Source organism: Gopherus flavomarginatus, chromosome 5 (genome assembly GCF_025201925.1).
Source record: "Gopherus flavomarginatus isolate rGopFla2 chromosome 5, rGopFla2.mat.asm, whole genome shotgun sequence".
Lineage (NCBI taxonomy): Eukaryota > Metazoa > Chordata > Testudines > Testudinidae > Gopherus > Gopherus flavomarginatus.
Genome location: NC_066621.1, coordinates 140,101,873 through 140,116,554, shown reverse-complemented (window position 1 = coordinate 140,116,554; position 14,682 = coordinate 140,101,873). Strand labels below are relative to the sequence as shown.

Genomic DNA, 14,682 nt, shown 5'->3' with positions numbered 1-14,682 from the left:
AGTCAGAGGCACAGTTTAAAATACTGTTGTTGAATTATTACAACAGCGAGTAGAGTGTAAGTAATATACCTTTAAGTTCTGTCCATCAAAAGGAAGAGATCCACTAACAAGAGTGTAAAGAATAACACCTAAACTCCAAACATCTACTTCAGGTCCATCATATTTCTTGCCTTGGAAGAGCTCTGGAGCAGCATATGGTGGGCTGCCACAAAATGTGTCCAGTTTATTTCCAACTGTAAACTCATTGCTAAAACCAAAGTCTGCTATTTTAATGTTCATATCTGCATCTAGCAATAGATTTTCAGCCTGGGAGGAAGAAAAGAAAAATACTGTGTTGTGTATAGTTCAGACTTTTCTACAAAAGCCATTGTTCAATTTTTAATTCATTCTTAAAGGCAAAAGCCAAAAGTGTACTAAAATTGCTTTTTTATTGAAAATGATCAAATATCTTTTTAAAATAAATATGAAAATTACTAATTTTGTAATCTCACTAGTGTATCACCTTCAGATTTATGGCACCTGTTACATTAAATAAATCAAGTCACATGTATCATCCCTTTGGTTATTTCATGGAAAACTATTTGGTATTTCTGTAACTTTATGTTTCCACGTAAGATAAAAATGAAACTGCAGCTCTTAAAGCCTACACTTTTATCTGCTAAATGCTTACAAAAGTCTGTAGTACATAAAATCTCAACTTTTTTTTAAAGTATAAAGTGAAGATAAGATTTATGAAATGTGCCACATTTCAGTTTCAAGTAATAGCAACTATATATAGTTACAGTATAAGGAATGGAGCAAACTCTAAGGAATGGAGCAAACTCTCTCATAATGCCACACCAACGTGCACCAAGGCTAAGAGAAGCCACCCCATCCATGACAGTGGGCTTTTTGTGTTGTATACTAATTCTGGCAACAAGAATCACCAAGCATTTTCCCATCTGTTACCCAACTGTAATTTTTTTTTTTACCATTACCAAACTGAGCTAGGATTTCAATTAGTGACCAACCAAGAGGTCAGAGGCTCCACTTTTCATATGTCATCCAAATCCTTACATTAAGATATATCTCATCTTCTCCTCCACCCCCAATTTTTTTTTAAAAGAAATACCTCCATATTCAATATATGCTAATAGAATTTAAAAGTTCCTGTAAGCCATGGAAAAGATTTAAATATCTTATAGGCACAAAGAATGAAACTATTGCATACAAACTTTGGTAGTTTTTCTTCTACTCACCTTGAGATCTCTATGAACAATATGCTTTTGATGGCAGTACTGCACTGCAGATACTATCTGGATAGAAAACAGGCCCAATTATATAAGTGACACCTCAAAGAAACAGATGTGTAATCAGAAATTTCAATATTAGTTGCTAAAACTGACTAGTGTTTATGCATTCAAAGCCATACAACCAACCAACCACAATGGTCACCATATTCAGGGTAAAATTAATAAAAGTGTAATTAAATGTAAACTTATTATTCAACATACTGGCTTCTATTACACTTTGGAAAGGATTTTATTGTGTCTGCATGGCTGATTATACAAGGAGGGCAGGCTCACCTTCTATTAAGGTCACAGAAAGGTTTTCATTTCACGACTTTACTCATTCACAACTTTCTGAAATTTTCACTCTTGGGCTGAAATTTTCCAGACTGCCTGAAGATTTTTTTTGAGAGAGATACACACTTCGGGGGGAAATGGTTCAGCTATTTGAGTGTGAGAAACAACTTGTGTAATAAGTTAGTATGGAGTCATAAGTTACTGAAGGTTTGTCCATCATGAGTCAGGCAAGGAGCTGAGCACACTTTACCTCATTTATTTTGCACTTTATGCAATGAGTAGCATAATAAAGGGAATCTGAAGGAACTCGGTCTTGGTTCAGTGTACTTTTAGGTATATTTCATACAGTAATTTCTCAGATATAGAATACACCTCTACCTCGATATAATGCAACCCAACATAACACCAATTCAGATATAATGTGGTAAAGCAGTGCTCCGGGGGGGGTGGGGCTGCGTACTCCAGTGGATCAAAGCAAGTTTGATATAACGTGGTTTCACCTGCAACGCGGTAAGATTTTTTGGCTCCAGAGGATAGCGTTATATTGAGGTAGAGGTGTATTTTTTCTGCAACTTTGCATGGTGGATCATAAGGTCACAGTGAATGACTTATATAAGACATTTGTGGACAGTAGCATTCACAGAGTAGTACTCTCCAATATAAGCTGTGATGTATGTATGTAAAGCAGTAGAAAAAAATTGTACATTACACTGTCTTATTGGACACATAGTATATGATCATGTAATGAAACACTATTGTAATGCACATGAACAACTGGTCAGAATTAAGGTTGGACATGCAATCAACTTTGCATAGCAACACTGAAAGGTCAGGAAATATCAACCTTTATATTCTTTTAATGTTTTAATGAGCAAGTTTATTAGCATGTTTCATTTAAGAAGATCACCAATTTTAAAAAGGTGAAGTAATGTTATACTTTGTAATTCATTGCCAGTGTTCACATCAGAACAGGAGAATTCCTCTATAGCTAGGTAATAGGTCCAATGCTGTGTGTATGACCATGCAACCAGAGTCAAGAAATAATTCTCTTATTTTTTCAGTGTTTAGAATAGTAACTCAAGATTATTTGCAAGCATGTTAGAGTAAAAATTCTTCACATCTAGACTAGATCTCTTTGCATCTTACAATTAAATGATAAGTGTTTCATTCTGGTGTTGAAATGAAAATATGTCATGTCTGTATTACAGATTATATTTATGTACATTAGATAACAGCTTGGAAGCAGATGTTCTATAAAAAGGTTAACTACACAATCATTTGTTTATTTTTCATTTACTTCTTTATTTCCTTCTGTATCTGTCTCCCTCATTCTGGATTCCTTTTTCTATAATTATTGACTTTTTTATAATACTTATTAATTTATCATCAGTTTTCTCCTCACACCCCATCCACCTGTCTACCTTCTTCTCTTCCTCTATTACTCTAGCACCACATGCCCCAGTCAGAGCTCTACAATATTTCTCACCTCCCCACACCATCCTCAGAAAACCTAGGTCTCCAGGGTCATTAACATGACAAGTATCTCATGCACCTCTCACTTGAATAGGGTGCACAGACAGAGTATGGTCCGATTGTTAAGCCATTCTCAACTGGAAGCAAACATCACTTCTGATCCCAAATGGCCATAGCAACAGTTTGAAGGAAAAGGACCCAAATTCAATGAGGAACTGTACCAAAAATGTTTTTATTTATAATTTTCTCTGGGCTCAGTTCCTTTGTTTATTTCACTGGTTTCCTTCTCTCTTCTGTTCGCATTATGAAGTTGGTGTCTCAGTCTGAGAAATCTATCTACATTGTGGAGCTGTCACTAGCAGTTTATTTCTTACTTGTCTGATACATGCCGCTCTGCTGATTTATTTTGTGGAGTTTTTTTAATAGGCCTAAAGAGCTATAAATTTGTCCTCACATCTGCCCAATTCCAAATATCATTATGGATAAAAAATGGTTACCTGCCTTCCCATAACTGTTGTCCTGTGAGATGTGTTGTTCAAGTCCATTCCAATCAGGTGTGTGCATGCCACGTGTACAGTTAATGGAAAGTTTTCCCTTAGCAGCTCCCATTGGGTCAGCTGTGGAGTCTCCTGGAGTGGCACCTTCATGGTGCTGGATATAGGACCCAGCCAACCCCGCGCCTCCTCAGTTCCTTCTCGCGGGCTACCTCGACAGAGGGGAAGGCGGATGCGGATTGGTATTGACATGAACACCACATCTCGGAACAGTAGTTACGAGAAGGCGAGTAACTGTTTTCCTTCGAGTGGTTGTTCATGTCAATTCCAAATCAGGTGATTCCCAAGCTCCACCCCAGAGGTGGGGTCGGAGTTAAGGAATCGCTCATCGGAGCACTGCTCTGCCGAATGCTGCAACATCTCTGGCATGCTGGGTGATAGCATAGTGAGAGGTGAATGTATGCACAGAGGACCAAGTTGCTGCCCTGAAAATTTCTTGTATCAGGACCTGAGCCAGGAACGCTGTTGACGAGGCCTGTGCCCTTGTGGAATGTGCTGTGAGTACCGGGGCTGGGACCTTGGCCAGTTTGCAACATGTGCAGATGCATGCTGTGTTCCAGGAAGATATTCTTCAAGATTAGACTAGGAGCCCTTTCATCCAGTCTGCTACCGCCATGAACAGCTGGTTCGACTGCCTGAACGGCTTTGTGTGTTTGATGTAGAATGCTAGCACACGAACATCGAATGAGTGCAGCTTCTGCTCTCGACTACTGGGATGAGGCTTAGGATAGAAGACAGGTAGAAAAATGTCTTGGCTAGTATGGAAGTGTGACACTCTCTTGGAAAAAAAAGGCTGGGTGAGGCCTGAGTTGCACCTTATCCTTGTGGAAGACTGTGTAGGGTGGACTGGAGGTAAGGACCTTTAACTCCGACACCCTCCTAGCTGATGTAATGGTGACCAGGAAGGCTACCTTCCACGAGAGGTAGAGGAGTGAGCGAGTTGTCAGAGGTTCAAATGGGGGCCCCATGAGCCTGGCGAGCACCAGGTTAAGGTCCCATGCAGGAACAGGCTGTCTAATTTGAGGATGTAGCCGTTCCAGACCCTTGAGGAAACATCCTACCATGGGGTCAGCGAATATTTAGTGTCTGGACGCTCCAGGGTGGAAGGATGAGATAGCACCAAGATGTACCTTGATGGATGACGCTCCCAGGCCTTAGTGTTTCAGGTGCAGAAGGTACTCTAGAATAAGTGGCATAGGCGCCTGGAGTGGATGTGTGTGCTGCTGGGCACACCATCAAGTGAACCTTTTCCACTTAGCTAGCTAAGTGCCAAGTAGGACCTTTCTTACTGGTTCTGAGCACAGAAGTTCTGTGAGGTTTAACCATGAAGCTTCCAGGCTGTGAGATGGAGGGACTGGAGGTCTGGGTGGTGAAGGTGACAGTGCTCCCGAGTGATCAGATCTGGGTGGAGTGGTAATGCAATCAGGGTGTCCACTGACAGCTCCAAGAACATGTGTAACAGTACTGTCGAGGCCATGCTGGGGCCACCAGAATTACCTCCGCTCTGTCCCTGCAGACCTTGAGAAGTGCCCTATGCATGAGATGGATCGGGGGAAAGGAATACAGCAGTTGGCTTCCCACGGGCAGCAGAAATGCATCCATGATTGAGCCAGGGCTGTGACTCTGGAAGGAGCAGAGCATTGGGCACTTTCCGTTGCTCCGGGTGGCAAACAGATTGACCTGGAGAAACCCCCACCTTTGGAAGGTGGAAAGTATGACATCTGGACAGATGGACCACTCATGATTGAGGAATGATCTACTGAGGTGGGTCTGCCAGTTTGCTCTGAACTCCTGGGACACAGGAATCCTCCAGGTGAATGGAGTGGTGATGCAGAACTCCCATAGGCGGAGGGCTTCTCCACATAGAGGGGAGGAACAGGCTCCACTCTGCTTATTGATGTAAAACATGGCAGTGGTGTTGTCTGTCATCACTGCCATGCATTGTCCTTGCAGCCTGCCCTGAAAAGTTTTGCATGCTACTTGTACTGTCCTGAGCACCTTGATATTGGTATGATGGGAGAGTTCGTTCTGTGACCACAGGCCCTGTTTCTGGAGATCTCCCAAATGCGCACCTCAACCCAGAACTGACGTGCCCATTAACAGGGACAAGGAGGGCTGGGGCTGTTGAAGGGGACTCCTTCATATACCGTCTGAGGGTCAAGCCACCATTGGAGGGACTCAAGTATGTGCTCTGGCACCTTCACCACTGAGTCCAGGTGATAGGCAGACGTGAGCCACGCTTGCAGGGATTTGTGACTCAGTCTGTCATGCCCGACCACATAAGTGCAGGCTGCCATGTGGCCAAGGAGACTTGGGAATCCCCTAGCAGTAGTGGTTGGGTACCGCCAGAGGCCCTAAATAATATTTGACATGGCTTGGAACTGAGTCTTCGGTAAAAATGCCCTTGCCTGTACCGAGTCCAGCACCACTCCAATCTCTATTCTCTGGGTCGGAGACAAGGTTGACTTGTTCACTTTGAGGAGACAGCCCAGTCTTTCTAAAGTTAATCTGACTAAACGGACCTGAGATTCTACATGCTCCCTGGTGCACCCCCTGAGCAGCCAGTTGTCAAGGTATGGGTAGACCTGCCCCTGACTTCTCCGGAAGAAGGCTGCAATGACCAACATGCACTTGGTGAACACTCGGAGTGGCTGTTGATGGACCGAATGGGAGGACCGTGAACTGAATGTTTTGTGGTCAACCACAAATCATAGGAATCGTCTGTGCGCAGGCCGAATGGCTATTTGAAAATACATGTCTTCCGTGTTGAGGGCGGCGTACCAGTCCCCCAGATCCAGGGAAGGGATAATTGTGCTCAGGGAGACTATGTGGAACTTCAACTTGACCATGAATTTGTTGAGTCCTTGCAGGTCTAGAATGGGGTGAGACCCCCGCCCCTCTTTTGCCTTGGGGATTAGGAAATAGTGGGAATAGAATCCCTTGTCCCATAGCTCTTGAGGAACCTCCTCCACTGCTCCTATGGTGAGGAGCATCTGCACCTCTTGGATAAGGAGTTGCTTGTTAGAAGGGTGTCTGAAGAGGGACAGGGAAGGGGGGTGGGAGGCAGGGGAGGAGTAGAATCGGAGAGAATATTCCACTTCTACCATGTAAAGAACCCAGCGGTCCAATGTTATTTGGGACCAAGCACGGTAGAACTGGGATAGATGATTTGTGAAACAAGGGGAAGAATCTGATGTCAGGGTGGGTGTGCCATCCTCGGACTCACCTTCAAAAGGCCTGTTTACAGCCCAATAAAGGTTTGGTCAGATCTTGGCCAGGCCCAGAAGGGGATTGGACGGTTTGTGCCGGCTGTTCCTGCCCCTATGCCTATAAAAATCCTGCCCCAGCTGAGGAGGATATGGGAGCTGTTGCCGCCATTGGGGCTTGAAATGTTTTCATTGGGTTGCCGGAGTGTGCATGCCCAACGATTTCATAGGTGCCCGGGAGTCCTTTAAGCTGTGCGGGAGTCCATCTGCCCCCCAAAATAACCCTGCACTTTCAAATGGTAGGTCCTCCAGAGTTTGCTGCACCTCCGGGGGCAACCCTGATGCCTGTAGCCAAGAGTGCTTCCTCATGGCTATATCTGAGGAAATGGTGGTGGACAACTGAATCCGCAGAGTCCAACAAAGCCTGCAAAGAGGTCTGTGCCACTGCCTTCCCTTCATCAATAATAGCCGAGAACTTGGCTCTGGAGTCTGATGGAATCAGCTCCTTGAACTTCAACACAGAATCACACGAGTTGAAGTTACATCTGCTGAGGAGGACAGCTTGTTGGTTAGCTATCCACAGCTGCAGGCCACCAGTTGCGTAAACTTTCCTGCCGAAAAGGTCCATCCTTTTCAACTCTTTGGATTTAGGGGCCGGCCCCTGCTGCTCTCTTTCTGATTAACCACTGACACTACCAGAGAGCATGGTTGCAAGTGAGAGAATAGATACTCGTACCCCTTAGACCTGTGGTCCCCAACATGGTGCCCATGGGCTCCATGGCGCCCACCAGGCCATTTATGTACGCCCGCCTAGTGCCCAACAGGGGAGAGAAGCCGTGGCCCTGTGCCTGCTGGGGACCGAAAACTCCAGGGCTGCAGGCGCCGGTGTTCTCGGTCCCTGGCAGGCACGGGGCCACAGCTTAAGCCGGAGAAAAGCCACAGCCCCATGCATGCCGGGGACAGAGAACTCCGGGGCTGCAGGCTGTGGGCGCCAGTTTTCTCTGTCCTCCCAGCTTCTCTCCACACTGCCCAGAACTGGTGCCAAAAAACAAAAACAAAAACAAAAAACACTCCGACTCTGTAGAATGGATGGAATGCCGCCCCATAGCATGTGCTGCCCCAGGCATGTGCTTGCTCCACTAGTGCCTGGAGCTGGCCCTGTATGTGAGTAATTGTTGGGGCCAGTCACACGCTTCTGAAAACACGAATGTGCTACTGGCCACAAAAAGGTTGGGGACCACTGCCTTAGACGGAATGAAGTACTTGAGCTCCACACCTCTAACAGTAGGCAGGATTGAAGCAGGGGTCTGCCATAGAGCCTTAAGATTGCTCTGGATCACTTTTATTAGTGGCAGAGCTATCCAGGATGGTCCTTCTGGCGCGAGGATGTCGACCATGGGGCCCACAGGTTTGACCACTTCCTCTGCCTGTAATCCTATGTTACAGGCAATCCTCTGGAGAAGGTCCTGGTGAGCCCTGTGGTCAACTGGAGCAGGGCCCGAGGTTGAAGCTCCTGCCACTGCCTTGTTTGGGGATGAAGATGAGGTGGCCAGAGGCAGACCGGGGTCCTCCTGGCCCTCCGACTCCCTGACCTCCTCTTGGTCAGTGTCTGGGGTCTCTGTGGAGACCATAGCCATCCTGGCAGTAGCCTGACCTTGCAATGGGTCTTGCCTCGCCGGCGATCTGAGCCAGCAGTGGGGCTTGTGCCAAAGTTGCCTAAGATCCCCAGGGCATAGGCCAGTTGGTGCTCAGAGACCTCTGAGCGGGAGCCCCTGGAAAAAGAGCCTTGGGCTTAAGGGTAAGGCCTGGGGTCCAAAAGGGCTATTGTGCCGAAGGCTATCACTGGGGGTGCCATGCCATTAGTGACTACCTCCATCACCTGTCAGATCCGTGTCGACTGTGACGGGAATAGAAGGAATCACTGTCCGAGTCCGATGAGACGAATCTCGACCATGCTGACCATGGTGGAGTTGAAGGGTCCTGTGCCGGGGACTGGTGCCGAGCTGATGATACAGGGGACTGGCGTTGAGGTGCCCATGCTGGGAATCTGTTGCTAGTTCTCTTGGAGCTGGGGATTGGTGCCGCTCCCTTCTCTGTGCCAAGGAAGGGGAGCGATGTCCTCCCGGCGCTGGGGAACCCTGCACGGAATCTGGTGCCAGAAAGCGGTGTCTTGGCAATGGCGATCTGGACCGGTGCCAAGGCAAACAGTGCCGGGCAGGAGAAGCGGGTCATCATGGTCAGCTTGCCTTTAGAGGGCGCCAGTCGCAGCGGCGCTGGAGGCTTATCTCTGATTGCCAGGGGCTGAAGAGCCATCATGGCAATTAAATCTCTGGCATCAGCAAAAGTGTCTGGGGTGAAAGGTAGCTCCAACTCCTAAACTTGGCACTGCCCATCTGAGGAGTTCCTGGGTGCTGGACTCGACAGTCACCTTGGGGGAACTGAAGTTGACAGCACCGACTCTTGCTGCTTGGGCGCCCCTTCAAGGGACGCACCGGTGCAACGCCTGCCGGTCCAGATGCTTTCAGCACCGCAGAGCGCCCCCCGTCACTTTTCTATGCCAGCTGTATGGCACCGGTGAATGAGAGCGGTGCCAGATTGTCTCCTCAGCGTGCGGTGCCAGAGAGTGCCAGTGACGAGGGTCTCTTAGACTAGAGTCCTTCCTCAGCACCATGTCACGTACTGATGCCATGGTACTCCGTACAGACGTGCTCGGTGCCGGGTCCTGGTGGTCTGCAGCAGACTGGGGACGAAGAGTGGATTCCATGAGCAACTGCCTAAGTCGGAAATCTCACTCCTTTTTTGTCCTTGGGCAGAAAGTCCTGCAAATCTTGCGCCTTTCTGTCTTGTGTGCTTCCCCAGACACGAGTGGTGGGGGTTGCTTGTGGGTATAGGCTTATTGCAGGTTCCGCAGGGTTTAAAGCTTTGGGCTCATGGCATACCCCGGAGCACAATGGTAGGGCAGTTGGGATTGGGGAAAACCCCCTCCCAAAGCTTACTATATATACACACACTATCTACTAACAGTAACTGCAACTAAACTAAACTAACTATGCTATGGAAAGAACGCTAAGGGAAGCACTTGCTAGGCAAGAGATCGCAGTTCCAACGACCATCAGTGGTGGTAAGAAGGAACTGAGGCAGCATGGGGTCCTATATCCAGCGCCATGAAGGCGCCACTCCAGGGGGCTCCACAGCTGACCCGACGGGAGCTGTTAAGGGAAAACTTTCCAATGACTGTGTACGCAATGCACACACACCTAATTGGAACTGACATGAACAAGCATTCGAAGAAGAATATTAACAAATGGCCCTGCTTCTAGAGTTTTTCAGAGAAGAGGCAGAAAGATTACTGAAAGCTACTTACTAACAAATAAATGCAGGGGAGGAGTAGTACGGGGGCATTAGTTACCTAATTTGCTCGTTTCCCAAAAGGCACAAACTTGGATTCCTTGTTTTTACATTAATTTTCATTCATACATCTCACACATTGATCATCCTTACTCAGCAGAAAAAATCTCCAGAACAGACCATCAACCCAGAGGCCTGAGGGTAGGGCAAGGGGAAGTAAATGATATGAAGAATATAAAACATCTTTAAAGTGCATATATTTGCTCTCTGAGGCACAAAAGCAGCTTAAAATGGAAAGCAGCAGAGCATGGTTATATTTTTGGCATTTGCACCCTTTCATAGTTCACCTGTTAAACATGCTTGCTATGCATAATACATAAGCTATTTACTGCAGCATAACCAGCCATGGCCACACTATTTCTAAGTAGAGGAAAAACCTGAATGACAGCAAGGAAGTTGAGCATGTACCAAAATATTGCTCTTATTATCCTGTGTCCCCAAATGACAGTGCCATGATGGAAAATGCTCACTCAAAAGAATTATATGATTAGTAGAATGTTCTAAAAGTTGCTGTATATCTTCAGTTTATTTTTAATATTATGAGTCAGGTTTCTAGTACTGGAGTTCAGTGACTTCTGTTTTATAAACTCTTTGAGGAAAGAGTGGCCTAAGAAACTCAAGTTTGGAATTCTCTTTACAACACATAAAATCCAAAATTGAGATCAAACTCCAGAAATCTTTATGCTCCCGGGGCAACAGAATATGCATACCACAGAATCAATATACTTTCTTGTGAAGGATTTTAGATCCATGCTGAAACTGCCCTTCCTGGACAATTTTTTAAGTTCAGCAGGTGTCTCATTGTTAAACTAGTTAGTGGATGGACTTAAAGTGAAACCCTATTATGCTATGAGAAAAATCTATCTGAAGCTATTATAGAAAAGCAGAAAAATAAAAATAAGACTTATAAAACAGATTTATGTGGACTTCAATGGGGTCAAGCAGGTTGTGTTGGCATTATCTTTGCTAACTGTGTTTGCTCATTGACATATACTAGCAGTGTGAAGACACCTTGAAGCTTATACTTGTAAGATAGCCTTCATGCCTTCTGGTTCAAACTCCTTTTCAGAGAAGTCAGTGGACTTGAATAAGATAACCAGGATTGAAGGATAAACTGTACACAACATTGTAGATGAAGTAACAAAACATGTAAGTACTGTGACAAAACATTTTTTTTTAAAGTCTCCTGATTAAGAACAATAATGATAGCCATGAGGAAGAGTGAACATACTGGTGGAACCCGATTTCACCAATGAAAATTAGTATTAGGCATGCCAGCGGGGAGAAAATTCCCTGATCCTTTTGAATCTTAGAAAAACTTGATTTAAATTACTGAGTTTGAATCTGAAGGATAACCTTTCGGATTTAGAAAAATGGTACAGCCCAACATCTGAGATGGGAATGACAACTGCAGAAGCTAATTTCATTGGGACTGTGAGGTATCTGAAGGGGAGATTTTTCTGTCTCCCTGAATCTAAGCATAGGAACCTTGAATAGAGTCTGTTAAACAAAAACAATACACCCCAGGACTTTGTGAATGAGGGGCAGAAATGGTTCTTACTGCCTGTCATTCTGCACACTACTCAAAGAATATCTTCTGGGATGTGAAGTCCGCCAGCTGGACCCTGCAAAAGATTAAGCAGGGTACTGCAAGACTTAGGTAGGTTTCAAATGATAGGAAAAACAGTGCTTTCATTTACTGATTTTATTTCTGTCTTCTTATAATGGGTTAAGCTGTCCTAAATAATACTGTCCTTTTCTCTTATTAGTGTTTATTGCGATTGTCACATTTACTTTAGTGAGGTTATTGTTCATATCAGTAAAACTTCTCTGCACAGTACATTTCCACAGAAATGTATTATACACATTAAAATATTCGATACAGGGAATAAGTGAGTTATTCCTACATTTCCACTGTTTCCCAAATAACTAATGGTGCACACACTATTCTATTCAAGACAGAACAGACAAGCATAAAGGTGTCCATTTATGTTATGAGATTTATTTCATGCAAAATTTCCTTAACATAATTGAAACATTAGGTTGTGTGTAAAATTATATGATCTCCTTCAACTGTTGTGCTTGTTGCCTCTGTGCTGATTTTTAAAATGAAGTTAACTCCTGATCTTTCTTTCTTTCTTAGATCACTGTCCACAGATTGTGTGCCATGGAATAGATCGTCAATAAAAGCTGGTAAGGAAAATAAGGCCAGGGAATCTACAGGAACCTACTAGTTTTTCCCTGTTATTTAATAAAACAAAAAGTCAGCAACAGAGCGTGCTTGAAAATTACATTGGAGAGCTCACTGTCAACTATTTTTTCATGTGTTTTAATGCTAAAGTTCATAGACTTATGGTCAGAAGGGACCATTAGGGTTATCTAGTCTGACCTCCTGCGCAATGCAGGCCACAGAATCTCACCCATCCACTCCTGTAACAAACCCCTAACCTATGTCTGAGTTATTGAAGTCCTCAAATCGTGGTTTAAAGACCTCAAAGTGCAGAGAATCCTCCAGCAAGTGACCCAGGCCCCATGCTGCAGAGGAAGGTGAAAAACCTACAGGGCCTCTGCCAATCTGCCCTGGAGGAAAATTCCTTCCTGACCAAGAGTTGTTAGTCTATCATACATACCTGTCTAAATTTAGCTCTTGCTTCCTTTTCCTTCATTCTTCCATGTGCAACCAGATAGTCAAATACCTCTCCTGCAATTGAAACATATCAAAGATTAAAGGAGAAATGCTGAATATCTTAAAATACTAGCTAGTTAATTTCAAAATCTAGGGTTATTTTTGTCATTGTTAAGAGTAACATATATTGTATGAGCTACATAAATGTCAGAAATGTGAGCTAAATTTGAGATTTCAGTTTTCAGCTAGAATGTTTGTTTATTCATGTGAAAAATCAATCACAAAAGGCATTAACTTTTCATTTTTGAAAAAGGCGTATGGCAAGAGCCCAGAAGAGTGATTTACTACTATGTCATAATTTCACTGAGACAAGAAAGACTTTAAGAAGAATTATCTGGGTGACTGAATGTAGGCAAAATATTTGTTTTCAACCATTTATGATAGAAAATGAGCAGCATTCCTTTCTTTGCAAAAAAAGTCCTGACTTCCTTTCAAATTTCCATTAGAAAAATATTTGCTGTATCACAGAGATAGACTTTCGTAAGCCTTATCTACAGTACAAAAATGTTTAAAGGATCTTGTAAATGTGGTTGTAGCCTCAGAGTGTTATAATATAGTTAATCTAAGTGTACAAAAATGTTACGATGATGGAAATCCCTGTTTCAACCCAGGGTTAAAATAAAATGAGGCCTTCGTTATAAAAAACATCCAAGTGAACAGAAACTGATGTGATGAAGCAAGCCACAATTTAAATATCATACATAAGACATTGAAGAAAAGCATCCTGGCATAACAGGTCCCTGGAAGACTTCCAAAATGTAAAGAAAACAATGCAACATGACAAGGGACATTTGATGGACACAGTACTGAAGAAAAATTCAAAAGGGCTGCATTTTAAAACAAACCGTCAATTAACATCTGGCATTTTATAACTAGCCTACTAGACTAGTTTTTAAATGTTGCTATCTATCCAGTGAAATATCGACTTGTTTGTCACAGTATGACTTTAATGTTTTTCTACTGAAAAACTGTAGGCATTAGACATGGAAGAGGTAATGTTTCCACATACATAAATAGGTCTTTAAGTACAAATAAATCATTTAGTTTAAATAGTCTAAGATTTTAGAAGTTCAAAGATCAAATCACTATTTTAATATTTAAATACATTTAAATACTCTCAGATAAGAGAACATTTTTCACATTATTACTTCAAAAAAGAGAAAATCTATCACTAAAAAGTACTTTTAATTTTGAAAAGGTCACAAGATGGAATCAAATCAAACTGATTTAAGTACTGTTCTAAATAAAGAACCCAAGATATCACAAACAGTGTGCATGAATGATTTTATGTTTTCATTTTCTGAACAAATTATATTTTGCTTTCCAGAGTAGCAGTTAAAATACAAGTCAGTGATAAAAATTCACTGAAATATATGTTACAGCTATGTCTTTTTAAAGTATTAGTAAATAAAAATTCATAGAAATGCAGGGGGTCAGACAAAGATGAAATCCAACCCTGTTTATCTGAAATATCGGGAATATCAAAAGCAGAGAAAAACAGTAGTTCAAATAACTGAGGTTACTGAATATTTGATTTAAGTTGAGACAGATGACTAAAATGTAGATAAAGGGGAATTTTCAGAGCTGAATCCATAATGACACATAGTCATCTGCTACTACATTTTCAAGTTGCATATTGCATAAGCATATAATAGTACTAATGGCTTCTGTGCCAAACATACAGGTCTCTCTCATTTCAGCTAAAAGGAGCGTCTCAGGCCTAGTCTACACTACAGAATTAGGTTGATGTAAGGCAGCTTATGTTGACCTAATTATGTCATTGTCTATAC

General features: G+C 43.3%; 1 protein-coding gene across 5 annotated transcripts in view; it reads right to left on the bottom strand.

The window, feature by feature from the left end:
• MARK3 (microtubule affinity regulating kinase 3) overlaps positions 1 to 14,682 on the bottom strand; it is a 100,651-nt gene that overhangs the window by 40,868 nt on the left and 45,101 nt on the right. For all 5 annotated transcript variants that reach the window (XM_050954129.1, XM_050954134.1, XM_050954132.1 and 2 more), the window contains 3 exons: positions 12,837 to 12,907; positions 1,239 to 1,295; positions 70 to 306 (listed from right to left, as the gene is read on the bottom strand). In XM_050954129.1, the coding sequence (XP_050810086.1) occupies positions 70 to 306; positions 1,239 to 1,295; positions 12,837 to 12,907 (365 nt within the window). The remainder of the gene's footprint in view (positions 1 to 69; positions 307 to 1,238; positions 1,296 to 12,836; positions 12,908 to 14,682) is intronic.